This window comes from Mobula hypostoma, chromosome 17 (genome assembly GCF_963921235.1).
Source record: "Mobula hypostoma chromosome 17, sMobHyp1.1, whole genome shotgun sequence".
In the NCBI taxonomy this organism is placed as follows: Eukaryota; Metazoa; Chordata; class Chondrichthyes; order Myliobatiformes; family Myliobatidae; genus Mobula; species Mobula hypostoma.
The window spans coordinates 38,839,889-38,858,685 of record NC_086113.1 but is presented as its reverse complement, the minus strand read 5'-3'; the positions used below and the strand labels follow the sequence as shown (position 1 = coordinate 38,858,685).

General features: G+C 41.1%; 1 protein-coding gene across 2 annotated transcripts in view; it reads left to right on the top strand.

The window, feature by feature from the left end:
- The window catches only part of LOC134357938 (sodium/hydrogen exchanger 3-like), a 172,984-nt gene that overhangs the window by 53,134 nt on the left and 101,053 nt on the right, over positions 1 to 18,797 (top strand). The window contains exon 1 of one of the 2 annotated variants that reach the window (XM_063069729.1): positions 1,767 to 2,495. The exons of the other annotated variant lie outside the window; for it this stretch is intronic. Within the exon in view, the coding sequence (XP_062925799.1) occupies positions 2,201 to 2,495 (295 nt within the window). The 5' untranslated portion in view covers positions 1,767 to 2,200. Of the gene's footprint in view, positions 1 to 1,766; positions 2,496 to 18,797 lie in introns of those variants that run through there. 2 annotated transcript variants of the gene reach the window in all.

Genomic DNA, 18,797 nt, shown 5'->3' with positions numbered 1-18,797 from the left:
ACTGAGTAATTGTGAACTTCAGGAAGGGGAGGTCGGGGGAACTCTCACCTGTTATCATCGCGAGATCAGCAGTGGAAAAGGTGAGCAGTTTCAAGTTCCTGGGTGTTAATATTTCTGAAGATCTATCCTGGTCTCAACATATTGATGCAGTTTAAAAACGGGATGACAGCAGATGTATTTCATTAGGAGTTTGAGGACACTTGGTATGTCACCGAAGATTCTTGCAAATTTGTATAGTTGTACTGTGGAGAGCATTCTAACTGGTCGAATCACCGTCTGGCATGAAGGGGCCACTGGACGAAGCTGCAGAGAGTTGTGAACTCAGCCACCTTCATCATGGGCACTAGTCTCACCAGCATCCAGGACATATTGAAAAGGTGATGCCTCAAAAAGGCAGCATCCATTATTAAGGACCCCATCATCCAGGAAATGATATCTTTTCATTGTTACTGTCAGAAAGGAGGTGGAGAAGCCTGAAGGCATGCAGTCAGTGAATCAGGAATAACTTCATCCCCTCTGTGATCAGATTTCTGAATGAGCAATAAACCTATGTACATGACCTCATTATTTCTTCTGTGCATTTTTACACTTTTTATGGAATGTACTACTGCAAAGCAACAAATTTCATCGTGTATGCCAGTGATTTTAAACCTAAACCTGAACCTCCCCCTTGACTTTACTGCTAAGGGTGACCATACCAGGAGCTAAGTGGTAAATGGCTGAACTCCAGACAGGATCGTTCCTGGGATCACAGGAACTCTCAAGCCTCTCCACCATGATCAAGTGCTAATAGTCGAGGAAGCTTCCAACAGATCTGATCTTGCTGTATATGTGGGGTCACCACAACCAGCAAGGATATGGTTTATTGAGAAAATCTCATACAGTTTCATATCTTACTGGGGGATATGTTTTTAATTGTATGTATTAACCAAATATATATTCTAATGTTAGGTGAATTCCATTAATTAATTATATTAAGGAACACATTTTCCTCAATTGTGACAGATGGATACTCAACACATATTGGGGTAATGTGTAGTATGGAACAAGTATCCAATAATCTTTATCACAGACTTATTGTGACAATCTCACGCTCTGCTTACAACACTGCATGGTCTATCTTCACTGTTGGGAGCTCAGCATTAAAATTGCAGTACGTTGTCTTTTCCAATAACCTGACTTTCACAATACAAACTAATGAACTGAGAGAGGAGATAAATAATGTTGTCTTTGGGGTACGTAGTCCCAATGGAGTGCCCTCTCTTGTGTGGTTTGAACTATCAGCCCGATTTCTTCAAGACATGTTGTGCTGTGTCTACCTCTTCCACTATTTCAGATTCTGGGGGCTAGGGTAAGAATAGGTAGGGTTTAAATATTGCTACAGATTTGTTTTGAACATAGCGGGATTCTCAGAGAAAGTGGTAACTACATTTAAAAGATATTGGACAAGTACTTGGCTAGGAGATCAAACCCAGGCAAATAGGATTAATTTAGATAGGCATCTTGACGTGCATGGACTAGTTGGGCTAAAGGACTCGTATTACTCGGACTCTAGTGTTTAAATTAGTACCGAGAATGGGAGTGGGGGAGTACAGTCATTCCAACAGTGGGGCGCGCAATTTGTGTTTCAATCTGTTGAATATATCCTGCGGTTTAGCCGTCCCAGTTGTTCGTGTTCTGAACTTTAACACTTGGACCTTTTTGTCTCGGGGGTTATCACAAGTAGTACTTGACATGAGTTCAGCCACGAAGTCGGCGCGATTTGCGGCGTGCTGCTCGGGACGAGGAGCGTTGGCGATCCCCTTGGGTCGCTCTCGGGATCCTGGACGCCCGCGGCACCGTCGTTCGTTTTATGCAATGAATGGTCACGGATCTGATCGACGCTCTGTCCAAAGCAAGTAACATCTATCACGTTTTTGAATGGACATTCGGCTGTTTGGAATGATTCCGACATGATCAGTTTGAACTGAAGGACGGTGACAGGATTCCTCGCTGGCAGATTGAGGGTGACATTAGTCACTTTTAGTGGGAGGATTTCATTTAGTTATCCAGTAAGGGAGCGAAGGGACTGTAATTGAGTCCGAGGTGAGAGAGTGGCCCCACCTCCTTTAATTGACCGGTTTTATAAACAGAGCCGCCGGGAGTTTGAGTGATCGAACCAGTCTCACCCCGGAGATCTGATCGCCAAGAGCGAAGCGACATGGGGAGCAGTTGTAGGAGCGTGTGTGAGACCTGGTGCATCTCTTGGATCGTGTTTCTGCTCGGCCAGTCTTTGTTGCTCTGGCACCCGGTGGAAGGAGCCTTCAGCTGGCGCCAGCAGAGCGGATTCGACTCGGTCCCTGGAAAGCTCCGCTCCAGCTCAGCAGAATTCGGTTCGAAAAACAGCGGCAACGAGAATATCAGCGGCTACGAGATTGTCCATTTCCAATGGAATCATGTTAAGAATCCATACATCATCTCAATCTGGATACTGGTGGCCAGTCTCGCCAAAATTGGTAAGCCAATTGGGGTCTCTGCTGGTTTTATTCGGACTCTCTCCACGCCGTTCTGGGGTTGTCCTTGTTCGTGCAACCTACTTTTGGATTGCATGCCCTAGAAAAGCTGTGTGGATAAATTGCTTTGAAAATGTATAATAGGACGGCTTCGACTGAAGTTGATATTTTTAGTTACATATTGTAAGTGTCCGTTTCTTTCACACTCTGCAGCTATGTTAAAGTTAGCTGTGTTTTAATCGATTACATTATTAAACATTATAAATAATTTGACAGCATTAATATTCCGCATCCTTTTAAATTAAAGGCCTTTCTTTAAAGGGTTGCACATCTTCCCCAGGTAATTCAGACTATTATCTGAGTTGTGATGGTGGGGGGGGGGGGCAGGTTTGTGGAATATCAGTTCAAAGACTTTGCTGTGTCCTCTGATTGGACAGACCCAGACACTTCACCCCTTTCTCTCTTTCCTCCTACACAATCTGAGTAAGACCAGAACATATCAACTATGTTATTTGAATAACACACACAAAATGCTGGACGTGGATTCAGTGGATCAACAGGCCTATTTCTGGCTGAAACTAGTCCGAAATGTCGACCGTACTCTTTTCCATAGATGCTGCCTGGCCTGCTGAGTTCCTCCAGCATTTTATGTGTTACTTGGGCTTCCAGCACCTGCAGATCTGATCTCGTTTGTAATGTTATTTAAATGACTGGACCAAAAAGTGAGGTAAATCAAGCTTGGTTCCCAATGTTGCTTTGTAGTCAATGACATGCTTCTGGAGACCAAGCTGTTTAATGATGCAGGAGATGCAACAAGTTTACACCACAGTTTTAAATGTAATCTGAATTATAATTATATAGGCATCCGTTAGTCTCAATGAGACCATGTATTTGCACCTTTCCAGGACACAGGCCTGGGCAAGGTTGTATGGAAGACCGGCAGTTGCCCATGCTGCAAGTCTCCCCTCTCCACGCCATCGATGTTGTCCAAGAGAAGGGCATTAGGACCCATACAGCTTGGCACCAGTGTCATTGCAGAGCAATGTGTGGTTAAGTGCCTTGCTCAAGGACACACACGCTGCCTCAGCCAAGGCTCAAACTAGCGAATTTCAAGTCACTAGATGAACGCCTTAACCACTTGGTCATGCGCCAATTTATTAGCCTGGAATGGGATGGAGTAAATTCTCTGTTCTTCTGTGTGATGCTATGATATTCTTTCCATTCACTTCAATGATCACCTCCCTCTGCTGCTTTTCCAGTACATTCATGTCTATATGTCGTGGGCACGTGGCCAAGTGGTTAAGGCATTGGACTAGCGACCTGAAGGTCGTGAGTTCGAGCCCCAGCCAAGGCAACGTGTTGTGTCCTTCAGCAAGGCACTTAATCACACATTGCTCTGTGACGACACTGGTGCCAAGCTGTATGGGTCCTAATGCCCTTCTCTTGGACAACATAAGTGTCGTGGAGAGGGGAGACTTGCAGCATGGGCAACTGCTGGTCTTCCATGCAACATTGCCCAGGCCTGCGCCCTGGAGAGGGAAGACTTTCCAGGTGCAGATCCATGGTCTCGCAAGACGAACGGATGCCTTATGTCATGTCTGTATTAGTGATGTTCCTGGACACAATGGTTGTCAATTTTCACTGCTATTACCTTCACACCAGCCACTGCAAGTTCTCACTTTCCCTTATTAATCCCTGTAGCCACAAACATCCATTTTAGTTATCTTGATGGTACTTCCTCCCACCCAGCATCTTGTTAAGGATGCTATTCCATTCTCCTGAATCCTGCATCTGTTGTACTTTCTCCAATGAAGAGTCTTTTTACACAGATGACTCCTTTCTCCTTCTTGAGTTTCTGCCTTTCACTCTGACACACTGGACAGGATTCTTGACCTCATCTCATTTATTTCCCATGCCTCTGCTCTTCTGGATAGGGTGGGGATAGAGTTCCTTTGGATTTCACTTTTCACCCCACCAGCCTCTTCATTCAGTGGATCAACAAACAATGTTTCGGGCCGGGCACTGCTCTCCTCCCTTCCCTGTTCACCATTTCAAAGGCACTGTTCCCTTCATGACTCCACAGGTTACTGTTCCATCCACATCAGCTACTTCATGTCAAATTCTACACCACCTAAATATTTGTTATATCAGAACAGACCTTATCTGCTCTAGGCCATCCATCTATGATATTGGCTTGGTCTTTGCTCTCCATTCACCACACTAATGTGTTTTGAGTTGCAAGTAACCTAATATTTGCATCACAAAACACATCTCTTATGTCACCTTCCAATTGTTCAGCTAACTACAGGTTTACAAAGCAACCCTGGCGTCATTTTTTCAACAAGATTCATATTGTCCTTTCCATCCTCTCAGCAGCTTACTGCAGTCATCTCCTTTTCTCTTTCCGACCTCTGATAATGGGTCTTTAGCCTGAAAAGTTGACCTCTGTCCTTTCACCCATGCTTCCTGACTTGCTGTGTTTCCAGCATCTGCTGTTTTTTTTTGGTTCAACTTTTTAGCATGGTTTATTTATGACTTTCACCTCAAACATATTTGGTTTTCTGTCATTTAGTTTCTGAATGTCAAATTCAATCAAGTGCATAATCCCAGAGTCACAAGGCTCACAGGCTGCCTACATTTTGTTTTGTAGTCTGAGTGAGTCGATATGTGGAATGTGAGAGGTTTCATTCCTTGTCTGAGATCTTGAAGGGGTGTCATCTTAAAACCTAGTTTCACTTCAGTACCATACTCCCACACTCCTGAACATTGGTCATCTAGTAGGTGGGGGGGGGATGTGGAGAGTGAAATGGGAGGGAGTTGGAGGTGGTGTGGCCTCCTTTGTCAGTCTCTTCCTCTTGGGTAATAGTGGCCATTCACAGATCTAGACAGTTGGCTATTAGGGTGTCAATTATGATTGTCAGATCCTCTGAAGATACACTTATGCCCTGGGGTCCTTGGGGAGAGAGAGAGAGAGAGCACATGATGGAGGAGCATTTAATCCTATTAATAGTTTTGGCTGCCAATTGGAGGGAGCAAGATAGAAAAGGTGGTGCCCTCTTTGTACCTGATAGCTGAATAACTAGCACAAATCTCTGGAGGCTCTTAGCCAATTAGTTCCATTGCAGCTGTGGTTTTAATAACTGTTGGAAGTTTAAATTAAAATTTTTTGTCATCTCTTGTTCATAATTGATTACCTATTGAAGGATTACAAAACGAATGGTGCAAGGTTTCAACTGAATGTGTGAATCAAAGTTGGCTGAGGCTTAACAAAATAGATTGAGAAAATGTTTAAAATTAGTTGCTTTTAGTCAAATTTTAAATCTTTAACAATTAAAACCTGTTTTGAGAATCCACACTTCTTAAATTTTTTTCCAGGAGTGTTTGACAGGAATTAACACTAAATCCCTTGTCTGGACTGAACACCTATCAGTCTCTTGATTTCCTTTAACATTGAAGTCTGTTAATCTGTCTTTCTTCAGCCCTCTCCAAAGATTCACTCTACATTGCATAGAACAATTTCTTGTAGCTAAATGATTGACTCTCTATTTTGAGGCTGTGATCTGTGGTTCGAGGGGAAATGTTAACTGTGTCTACCCTGTCAAGTCCCATAGAAATTGTATACATTTCAATGAAATTCACCTATACTTTTTAAACAGATCTATTTTACATTACCTCTAGGCACAAGACAATCCCGCTTCACAAGATTTAATCACTTTTGCTCTCTATCATAAATGTATACTTCCTTTGGTAGGAAGATTAGACCTCCAAATACAATCTCATCAAGATTCCCATTCGGATAAGATATTGCAAACACGAGAAAATCTGTAGAAGCTGCAAATCAAAAGACTGTCAGATGGCATGTTTTATAAACCTACTGATTCCCATAGTTATCTTGACTATACCTCCGCAGCCAATCTCCTGTAAAAATGCTATTCCCTTTTCTCAGTAGTTTCTTCGCCTTTGCTGCATCTCTTAGGATGCAGCTTTCCATTAAGAACGGAGTTTCCCTCTCTCTACTATAGATGCTGCTGTCACCTGCATCTCTTCCACTTCCTGTACATCTGCGCTCACCCCATCTTCTTGCTGTTGTAATAGTGATGGAGTCCCTCTTGTCGTTGCCCACCACCCCATCAGCCTCTGCATCCAACACATCCTCCGTAACTTTTGCCATCTCCACAGGGACCCTACCATTAGACATTTCTTTACCTCCTCCCCTGTTTTCTGCATGAATTGCTCCCTCAGTGATTCCCTTGTCCGTCCATCTCTCTCCACTAATCTACCTTCAGGCCTTTATTCCTGTAAGCAGTCTAAGTGCTACACCTACCCATACACCTCCCGCTTCCATCCCCACCTCCATTCAGGACCACAAACAGTCCTTCCAGGTGAGGCAACACTCTGAATCTGCTAGGGTTGTCTATTGGGTCTGGCCTCCTCTACATTGGTGAGACCCGTCATAAATTGGGGGACTGCTTTGTCAAGCACCTCCACACCATCTGCCACAAGCAGGACTTCCCAGTGGCCAAATATTTTAATTCCACTTCCTGTTCCAATGTATTGCTCCATGGCTGCCTCCTGTGCCAAGATGAAGCCACTCATAGATGCTACCTGACCTGCTGAGGACAAGATATTGCCTTTTGTGGCGAAAATCTCCTATTGCTTTCTGTCTGCTAATCTGTCCTCAATTTACACCAGGGTTGATTTCCACGAGCTTTAGTATGTTAACATCTATTTAAGTTACTATGCTTCTTCTGTGAGGTTAGATGTGATTTGATCTTTTTCCCTTAATACCAACGTGGACTCACTTCCACTACGCAAGTTTGTCCTATGCTTCTTGCCCTAACCCTGATACTTAAGATTCTGCAATGAGATCCTAAAACGCCTGGATCACTTTCCGTACCTTGTGATCCACCTTTCAGTAAAGGTAGTAATTGACAATATGCTTAACTTCCTCCAGTGTGACAGCACAATTGTAAGGCAATTGAAGGAATTGGTGTTGGTGACCAAGGGTTCAAACCAGTACCAAGCTACTCAAGCATCAGCATACTGCACCAATATGCCTTGAAGCCATGGAGAATCCGCTGTAGACATTTTGAGTTATTGGAGAAATTCTCCCAGAGTTGCCAACACAATATTCTCTAACTTGTTCAATGATTATGTGAATCAACATGAGTGTCCTCAACCAGGAGATATTTCCTGCATTTAGGCTCTGACCAGTTCTGTTGGGGGCACCATATTGCCTGCGTGCCTATCATCAGAATCCCAGAGAAGTACTCAACTTTCAGCTTCATCACAGCAAGAGATTTCCAGGAAGTAAGAAAAATAATGATTTTGAGGATGTTCTCCAAGTCTTCTCAGGATGAAGAATATCAGCATCACTGACTCAGAAATCAGTGGCCTGTGATTGTACAAAATGGAAGATGATAATTGGGTACATTACATCTTCATTATGGTTGAACCTGGAAGGTGGTCCCAAATAGAGGAACATGTGCATAACATTCCAAGCAAGTATTATTAATCTCTGTGACCTTTGGTTCCTGTAGAAGCCCCTGAAACATTCTTAGAACTCATGAGTGGAAGGGACTCATTCTGAATTATCTAAGAGGAAATTTCTGAAGAAGAATCCTGCCCCTCCAAAAGCAGCACTAAAGTTGATGCACAGCACAGGTATTTTCAACTACAAAAGGTTAAGGTTCGCAGGTTCATTTATTATCAAAGTACGCAACTCAGAAGTTTTTCTTCTCCAGATAGCCACGAAAACAAGAAAGAAAAGAACGGCAGCTCGATTATCAACCTCCAAATCCTTCCTTCCCTGCAGGGAAAAACAAAACCTGAACAGCACGTCGACCCCTCGCCACCCCCCCCAATCCCTTTCCCCCACACATTTAAAAAAAACCGAGAAAGATTGTGTGAAAAACACAATAGTAAAAAAACTATAAGACTGGGAAAAAAACGTCTATAATCTAAGTCCATATCCAAAAATGCAGAAAACCTGGGTAGCAATCTCGGGGCACAGTGGCAGGCCTTTCCCTCTTTGACAGCAGAGCAATACCACCAGCTCTCCAATTACAGTGTGCTCCCTCAGTGATCAAAAGGCAGTCTACCCTCTCCAATAGCAGAGCATTCCCCAATGCTCAAACTCATGGTGTGGACAGTGATCCTTCTTAAACGCTGACCTTACTGATCCCTACAGGGAGTCTCTGTGATAACTTTTCTGTACGTTTCCTATTCCTTCATTTTTCTCCTGTTCATGAGAAGTTTCCTGAAGATGATGCTTAAATATTTCCCTTGGGCTCTTCAGCTGATAAATAAAGGTGGGAACTTTTATTTTTAATGATTCAAAAATGTTTTCTTTGTACAAACTTTGGAAAAAAGTCAAGATAAACTTGTTTGTGTGGGGTGTGTGCTGACATCAGATGCCATATGATGTTTCAGGCAATGTTATTTCATTTGATAAATTATCTTGATATTTGTCCTGTGCTTTGTCTTCTAGAAGGCTTTGAGGCTGAAATGGGATGTCGGTTTATTGCTATAAATCGTAGACAAACACATGGTGGCTCATTGCAACTTTTTAACTTGTTTCTCTACTTGGAATTCTTCATGTAATTTTTCTTACAGGAAGCTGGTATTCATTCATCTTGTCCCAGAAGCCAAGTGCTGATTCCAAGCAAACCAGATTTGTCTGCAGAGGACATTGTCATGTATTGTGATTTTAATCATGAGTGCTGCATGTCACTCACTTGCCCTTTGTTGTCAATCACATCACTGAGTTAATCTGCACAACACAATTCCCAGTTTATAGCTTTCGGTGAACTTTGTTGGCAGCGGTGCGGGGTTCCAGATGAAATGTTAATCCAGATGCACGTTTGTCCTCTAAACGAATGTGAAAAATCTCATTTGCATTACCTTAAAAAGATATTGAAAGACTCCCATCCTTGAAGTTCTTACTGAAACTGATTATGGTGCGTTATCCTGTAACTCTTCAGAAATGATCAAATAACTGGCTGTAAGACGTACTTCGGTCATGAAAGGTAGCTGGTAACTGGAAAAAGAATTGAGTCAGAATAAATCGTGAAATTATTTTGTGGCAGCAGTAAAATATTGCTACAAGTTGCTGCACTACAAAAATAAAATGAATAGAGGTAGAATTCATGAGTTCATGGACTGTTCAGAAATCTGATGGTGGAAGGGAAGAAGCCGTTTGTAAAACATTGACTATGTGTCTTCAGGCTTCTGTACCACCTCCTTGATGATAGTATTGACTGGCTGTTGAGGGTCCGCTATGATGGATGCTTTCATCTTGAGGTACCACCTCTTGAAGATGTCTTCAGTGGTGGGGTGGCTTGTGCCTGTGATTGAGCTGTCTGAGCCTAACAGCCATCTGCAGCCCCTTGGAGCCTCCATACTAGGCAGTAATGCAACCAGTCAGAATGTTCTCCATAGGTTATCTGTAGAAATTTGATGGACTATTTTGTGATCTACCAAATCTCTTTAAACTCCTGCTGAAGTACAGCTACTGGTATGCTTTTGAAGCCACCTTGGTTTCCTCTGCTGCATAAGTCTAGGGAAGACCATCCCTGGCCCTGCCAAACTCGTGAGACTGAGGCACGCTCGATCCCACCCCAAACCCTGGTTTGTGTGGAGCTGTGTCATTTGCTACCCTGTTACAAATTAATGCCACAAAATAACGGACAGTACACTGCATATGATTAAAGGAATTATATTTATGAATCTTAACTTAAGGGTTAGTAGAGAATAACAAAAAGAAAATGGCCCATTCCAATTGAACAGTCAAATGTGCATATGTTGGAGCTCATCTTGAACTTCTCTGTCACTTGCACACTGGGCCCTTGGTCAACGTGAAAGCATACACCCCCTTCCGAACATTGCTTGCAATCCATTTCAGACAAACGGGTTTCCTACTGGATCGTATACTACGACCAGTTCTTCCCAGTGTCTTCTCTCTTCATCTCCTCTTGAATAAAAGCCCCAAGCCCAATCTCATTGTCCCTCACCAAGAAAACATCCTGCTAATTGGATGGCACACATTCCACATCATCCCTCATCTTCAACAATAACCCAAACAGGCTGAAAGCAGAACAAACAGTTCTTACAAAGCTGCTAAACAAAATACCTACAGCATAACAGTAAAGATGTGAACGAGGGCATTACGCTTTCTCTGTGATTACATTAACATGCTGGGCCCAGGGTAGATCCTCTGAGACACTGACAGTCACGAACTTGAAGCTGCTCAACACTGCTGATCCCTCAATGAGATCTGCTGTGTGTTCTCCTGACTTTCCCTTCCTGAAATCCACAATGATTTCCTTAGTCTTGCTGACATTGAGTTTTAGGTTGTTGCAATACCACTCAAACAGCCGATCTATTTTACTCCTGCACAAGCTCATTGCTGCAGAAGTTGTGTTTAATGTAATGCCTTTTATAACTTCAGAGCATCTTTAAACATTTCAAAGAGTATAAATGTACTCTTGTGATGTGATAGTTGAGGGAAATAGAACTACCTGTTTCTGTATTATTAGGGAAAGTAGTCCAAGCTTTGGCAGAGTCCACTATAGTCAATAGTCTTCAGGAGTCTTGAAGCTATGACATGGTAGTGTGCCAAGTAATTCTTTGACTTTGCTTTGTCATAGATCCTGTAATTTACAAATAGAGACAGAGTCAAAAGCAGGAAAGTTAGATTGAACCTTTTCAAAATATTGGTTGGGTAATAGCTGGTATATTCCAGCAAGTTATTAAAATGGCATTGGTTGGGTTAATGCTTTTCCCATGGTGGAATCTAGAGCTAGGGACAATACTTTCAAAAGTTATAGGGTCACCGTTTTGAAATGAAAATGAATTGTTTCACACAATTTAAAGAAGATGTGAACGTCAATAAGCAGATGCAGGAAAAGTGCACTAAAAGTTGACAGGATGAGGGCTTTCACCCATAAGTTTAAAATGGAGAAATTGGGTTTATTTCCTCCTTTGGAACAAAGAAGGTGAAGAGGAGATTTGATAGGGGTGTGCAAAATTGTGACTAGTTTAGACAGTAAATGCAAGGAAATTATTTTAATCGCCAGATGGTTCAAGGACTGAGAGGGTAAGTGTGAAAGGGCAATTTGACAGAAGTCTTTTTGTAATCAATAGTTCGGTCTTTGAATTCACTGACTGTGAAATTAGAGGAAAGAATCCAGTCATACCATTGAAAGAGCATTAGACAGGCATGCAACACAGTTTTGAGGGTGATGAAAAAGAAATATGGTACTCATGACTCTATTAGGAGCCAGCTTGGACTTGAATAGCTTTCTTTTATGCTGTAAGGAATCTGGAATAACTTTTTCCCATAAGCAACTTCCACAAAATGTACATCTCAATTAAATAAAACGAACATAACTTTATGTAGTGTACCAAACATGGTTTCACTGATACCTACACCATCTATATTTATAAACACTCCTCTTTGTGTAGTCCATCCTATCTGGGGAGAACAATCACCATTCCCTTTTCTTTTCTAATTACTTTGCTGCATTTCTTTTGTGCTGCATGCCTAAGGACCCCAGGATCCTCTGTGGCAATATTCTTGTCTCCACTGTTTAAGCAATATTATTTTCTAAAATCTTTCTTCTAATTTACTCATATTATCCACATTATGCTCTAATTATCAAACTCTTGCCCACTCACGTTTCTTGTCTATATCCTTTATCAATCTCTGCATTCTCCTTACAACCTGCCTTCGCACTTTATTTTGTCAGAAAATTCTACCCATGTCATTAATACAGAATGTAAATAGTTGAAGTTGATCACTGTGGCAACTTAGTCTTTACAACCTGTTTCCTTGAAAATGACCTATTCATCCCAATACTTAATCCTCTGTTTAACCATCAATCTTACGATTTCTTGTTCAGTAACTTTTTTTATTGTGTCTTATTGGATGTGCTTTGGAAGCAGGTGTCTGTCAAATATTTGTTGATTAACTTCTATTTAAGTAGTTAGTATGTAAGGATGCCCTTTCCACTTCTACTTCTCCTTTTCTGAGTCCACCATGCCCAAATTGAAGTCCAGTATAGATTGTACAATGCTAACAAACTGGAAGATTTCTATACTAATATTCTAAAAGTTTGGTAATCAGACATTTCAAACTGCAAGGATATTCTTCAATATTTATTTTTTCCATAGGTTACATAGCAGGAACAATCAATGAGAACAAGATAAAACTGATTTCTCATGGGCCAAACATTCGTGTACCTAATTATTGATTCAAGGGTTACTTTATTATTTAGCTTTTTCAGAACACACTTCCATATCAAATCTTAATCTTAATCAAATTTATGAATGGGCTATTCTCTCAAGAAGAGTGTTGTTCTGCTGTAGAGGAATGAGGAAGGAATTAAATGGAATCTTAAAATACATGATGCTATGACCTTTTTGATTAATCTGCTTCTGATCTGAATATTGTGAGGAAATAAACGCTCATGTCTCTACTGATTGCGCAGTTGTTTTTAGACTCTTACTGGTCAATAATGGCAGAGTCTGTTGATGTGTGGACAACTAATCATTGGTTGAAACCCTGAATGAACCATCTGGAATTTTGAAGCTTGGCACAAGGAAAACTCAGTGCCTAATATATTTTGATGTCAAATCGTTCCGAAGACACTGCAAATCTGAGTGTGAAAACAACTTTACAATTAGTAGTAAAATGAGTGTTCACATCTCTTCTCAGTATCCAGGCTATTGGCATGGGTCAGAGTTGAGAAAAATCTCAGGGGCCCACCTTGTAGGTTACAATTTAATTGCTTCTTTCATACCTGCAACAGATCCGTACATCTCCAGATCAACCCCCAACGTGCTTCATTTATGTTCAGCTATTGATTTTGTAGGAAGATGAAATAAAATCTTTCAGTGGAGAAGAGACAATATTTTCTGTAAGATTAACTTTGGAAGTTCCTTCTGTTGTGGCAGAGATAGTGGATACTGAGAAACTCAACAGGGTATCCAAAACCAGAGGTCTCTGATTTAAGGAGAGGGCCCAGGGGTCTGGAGGGAACATTTAAAAAAGAATTCACCCAGGGGTAGATGTGAATTGAAGGACTATCCTGAAAAGATGGCAGAGACAATTTAAGCATCTGGGCAATGAGTGGTGGGCTATAGACAAAGTACTTGTAAATTGAATTTGGTCAGAATGGACATGGTGGGCCGGTGCGGCTGTTCGTGCTGGATGATTCTGATTCTAATTGAAGATGCGCACATACCGGTGACCAATTTTAATACTTGATCTATAGCAATGGAACTTTAAGCTAGTTTAAATTATGACTTGTACATAATAACCAGAATTTGCATAACATAGGAAATAAGTACAGGAGAACAATTAAAAGTTGAATTGAATGAATTTTCAACATGAGACCTCAACCCCTCCATTACACCCATGATATTCGGCCTACTGCCTGGTTAGCTTCTCTACTTCATTTCTAATGTTTTGGGTATTTTACTTATTCTCCTTTTTATATGTGTTTATCTGATGGTCTTGCAGAATACTGAATAATGACCATATTCAAGATCGCACCGTGTTGCATGTTTTTGCCATCAGATCTTTTAACGGACAAGTGTCCCGTAACAGCAATTGGCGTACAGATTTTCTTCCTCTGCCACCTGCTGTCGTAATCCTAGGGGACGGGAGGTTGCACTGCTGACTCTCAATTCCAGAGACTGGGTTCGATCCTGAACTCTTCTGCGTGCGTGGCATTGGCAAGTTCTGTTTGTGATCTGATGGATTTTCCCAGGTGGTCATATTTTTCACCCATGTCCCAAAAATGTGTGGATTAGTGCCCAACTGACTTCATTAAAATACCTCTACTGTTGGAGAATTCCAGGAGTTGATTGGCATAAATTGCAAAGAAATTGACGGGGAAATGAAACTAATGCAATTGCACTGAGGGCCAGAATAGATTCGATCAGCTGAAGGCAAACTGTGTTGTAAAGGAAATATAAGGGATTACAGGGTACAGAGTTCATCTGTGACATGACAAAATGGGAGTAAAGATTAAAATTTATACTTCAGAGAAGAGGTGGTTATTTATGAGAGGATTGGTCATGAAGATTTTACTAGCTGTGCTTTTGACTATTGAAGATATTGAAATTATATTTGCTCAGAGATGGATAAGGGACTGGGAATAGTCTTGAGTATTTTTTTCAGAGAGGAGCAGCAGGGATTGAGAAAGGCAATACTCTGTTTTGTTATTTCTACACAGTGTACAATTTGGTGTGAACATATGGATTACGGATTAAAATCCTGCTTGTATGGATTAAATCCATTTCTTTAGGGAACCGTGTTTCTGATACAATAGCTTCTGCTTAAGTTTCTCTAATCTTAGCATTATTTTACTTCTAAATTACACTGTGCCACTAGTGTTATCAGATTATTCTACAGTATCTCTGTGATGCACTCAATGAAATGCAGAAAGTTAACTTGATGATAACAAACTCATAAACATGGATAATTTTTCACCAGTTTACAGGCAAACATTTGGTTCGTTTCAATTGTTATCTAAATTTAGAACTGCAGTTTTTATATCTGTCAAGTCTTGCAAAGGTGGGAGATTCTATTGCGCAGAAAGTAGTTGAATAGGGTTAAAATCAGACGTGATGAACAATACAGATATTCATGCTCGGAGAAAGCTTGGCAAAGAGTCTGGCATCTGAACCTAATGATGCAGAGGATTGATTAATTATACAAAAGGTTGTACTCATGTTTGTTTATGCTCTGCATGAGTGATGGTTGCAAGGTGGTATTGGCCACCCATTCCTACTTTTCAGGAAAACATATAGGTCTTCCTGAAATGATGCAATCCTTCTGACAAGGGTGTTGGAGTAAAGATAAGCTTTATTTGTCACATGCACATCGAAATGTACAGCAAAATGCATTGTTTTCATCAACTCAAATCAGTGAGGACTGTGCTGGCAGTTTGCAAGTGTTACTGCAATTCCAGTGCCATCATATCATGGCCACAGCTCACTAACCCTAACCATTCATTTTTGGAATGTAGGAGGAAACTGGGGCACACTGAGGAAACCCGCATGGTCGTGGGGTGAACATACAAACTTACAGGCAGCCATTTTACAGCTGGAGTTCTCAACCAGGGGTCCATGGGCATCTTAATGGTATTGGTTCCTGGCATTAAAAAGGTTGGGAACCCCTGCAGTAGTGACCCCCAACCCCCAGAGCAAGCATAGCAACTGTGACATTCTGGATGGTGTGCCTAGCCTTTTCCTCATCCAGTGCATTGTTGTGGTTGCAAGTTGTTGAAAGAGCCATTCCTGATATTCAAAATGCTGGAGGAACTCAGCAGGCCAGGCAGCATCTATGAAAAAGTACAGTCAACTTCCTGGCCTGCTGAGTTCCTCTAGCATTTATATGTGTATTGCTTGGATTTCCAGTATCTGCAGATTTTTCTCTTGTTTGTAATTCCTGACATTAATTTGTTGTAGTCCTCTGAAAAATGAGATGTTTTTAATGACTTTTGCATTTCCTCATAATTGTGCAGTGGGTCCTATTGCAGCTCAGAATGGAATTCTTCAAGCAGCTTTGAGATCATGATGGTTGGATTTTTTTTATTACTCTGAATAGGATGTGGTAGGGTGATGGAAATTTGACTTAATGGCTGTGGAAGGTACTTGCTATTTAGAGCAGCACAATGAACATTTTAGAAAATAATCCAAATAAAAATTTCAGAATGGAATGTACACAGAATAAAGCCAGGGTCTAAAATGGCTGTTAGTTTCACAATAGGAAGAAAAAAAACTTTGGACATGCTCTTTTTGTAATGCAATTACTTAAGCAAATTTGCCAGATGAGGTGTGCTGTGGGGGTATATATTTGCATTCCCTCATCTTTCCTCATGTTTTCTCATATCCTCAAAGGAGACCATTTGACCCATCAAGTTTGTTAGCTCTCAGAGCATTCCCAGTAGTTTCATTTTGTGCCTGTAATCAATTCTCTTGTGTTGCTGTCAATTTTCCCCTGATTTTCCTGTACTCTAAACTCACAGTTAGCAATCAATCAAGCAGCATGTCTTTGGAAGGTGATAAGAAACTGGAGAATCCAAGCTATTATGCGGAGAACATGAAACATTTTGTAGATGGCACTGAATGCCAGAATCAAGCTGGCACTGTGTGCCGACTGCATGACCCATTGGATGACAGTGCTGCTCATAAATTTCCTCTGTCTTAGTAACTTGGAGGATAGGCGTGTGCAATTTCTTGGCATCTGAAGTTGTGCAATAGAATGCAGCATAATAGTAAATGATAATTAACCGAGCCATTTGCCTGAAAATAGCATAGAAACTGGCCCCTTGGCCCATGTGGTCTGTGTTAATTCTTACTCTATTCCTACACTGATCCTATTTTACGGCCAAACATTCTCTTCAACTTGCTTCAGATTATGTCATGCACCTATATTACTGGGGGCAATTACAATGGGGGTGAAGGAGCACACAATGTTGCTAATTATCCATTCATCACCTACCCCATCCGTAGTGTTTTCTTTCTCCACCTCAGAAAGCACAAAACCAGCGCGGAAGTAATTCATTCTTGATTCCAAGGAACAGCCAGAGAAGGATCAGTGGCCTCTTGTAAAAGCCATGTCCCTTCCATTGTTTGAAGTTCAAAATTAAAGAAAAACTTACTGCTTTTTGGTTTAGGTGACCAAGGCTCATAAAAATAAAAACTACAGATGCTAGAAAACAGAAATCAAAACAGAAAATGCTGAAACCACTCAAGTTAGGCAGCATTCGTGGAAAGAGAAGCAGTTAATATTTTGGTTTGAAGACTTTGTCAGAGCTAGAGAAAGTGTTGGGTGTCGTTGTGGGGAAAGAAAACAGGTTTTAGATTGCAGAAGGTTGAAGGGAGGATAGAGAGGAGAAAGGGAAGATTTCTGATAGGATGAGGCCACAGTTGTCACAGCAATACATTGCAGAGATCCCCAGAGCAACAAAGGAGATTAGAGGATGATAATTCAAAGTGTGAACATTGTAAGGTTCAAGGCTATGGGATGTATCCAGTAGCTTGTGCTGAGTGAATGGTGAGAGAATAATTGAGCCAATATCCAGGATGGATCACCTGAAATTACGGAGCTAGAAGTAGTCTGGAGGACAGCATCATGACCAGGTGGAAGTTGAGTTTCTGATCACCAAGCTTGTAACTCTATGAAAAGGCACAATTGAACAAGTCAGAAAGGGACAGAGAATTGAAGTTGCAAACAGCAGTAAACTCTGTGGTTCACACAGTTTGAATGCAGGTGCTGTCAAAGTGGTAACCTCATCTGCCTTTGGTTTCCCCAGGGTAGAGGGGTTCACATTATGAACACTGAATACAGTACATCAGATTGGAAGTAACAGAGATTGTTATTACTTAACTTGGAAAGACAGTTTTAGTCCTTGGATAGTTGAAAGAAGTGTAAGAAAAGTTTGATCTGTTAAGACTTTCCACCATCGTGTATCCTAAATGTCTACCTTCTTTGTGAAAGTGATCCCTTGACCACTTCAAAACCAGCTCCAACACAATTCCATCATCAGTCAGATCTTCCCCTCTTATCCCCTGAGAGCAGGGGTTTCCAACCTGGGGCTCATGGACCCATTGCTTAATGGCATTGGTCCATGGCATAAAAAAGGTTGGGAACCTCTGCAGTAGAGTGTTTCAAGAGGACACTTCCTTGTGATGCCCTAGTGCGCTCTTCTGTACACACAAGCCACTCCCCTTCTCACCACACTTTTCCACACAACTCCAAGAGATGCAAGAACTGTTTTTTCAACTTGAGTAATTAATAAAGTAATTAATTGAATCCTAATTTCAATTGATGTTCAATTGTATTATTTAGAACTAGATATTTTGAGTAAATTGATATATTACCAAGAGGTGTTCAGATGATATAAACCAAAGTGTAATATTTTGTATAGTATTTGTTGTGGAGAAACCAAAAATGGGGAAAAAATTCATATGTTCTATTTTCTCCCCATTTGAAAGCATATTCATAAATTATCATTTCCATGCTTCAGTGAAAAGTCAACAATGAGTTTGGCTGATGAGGACACTGAAGTGTAAGCATCATTTGCATGCTTCAGCTTGAGTGATGAATCTTGGGTGACCTTTGTATAGGCTGTAGACACCAGAACTAAAACAATTTCCTCTTAATTCTGGGGATTATCTTCAATCCAGTGAGGAGTTTGTTAGAGGTGATGACAGTTTAAGAAAAGCTGTGAGTCAGTCTTGTATGATATTAGTCTTCATGTTGGTAGACATTGACCTGTATGCTGTCTT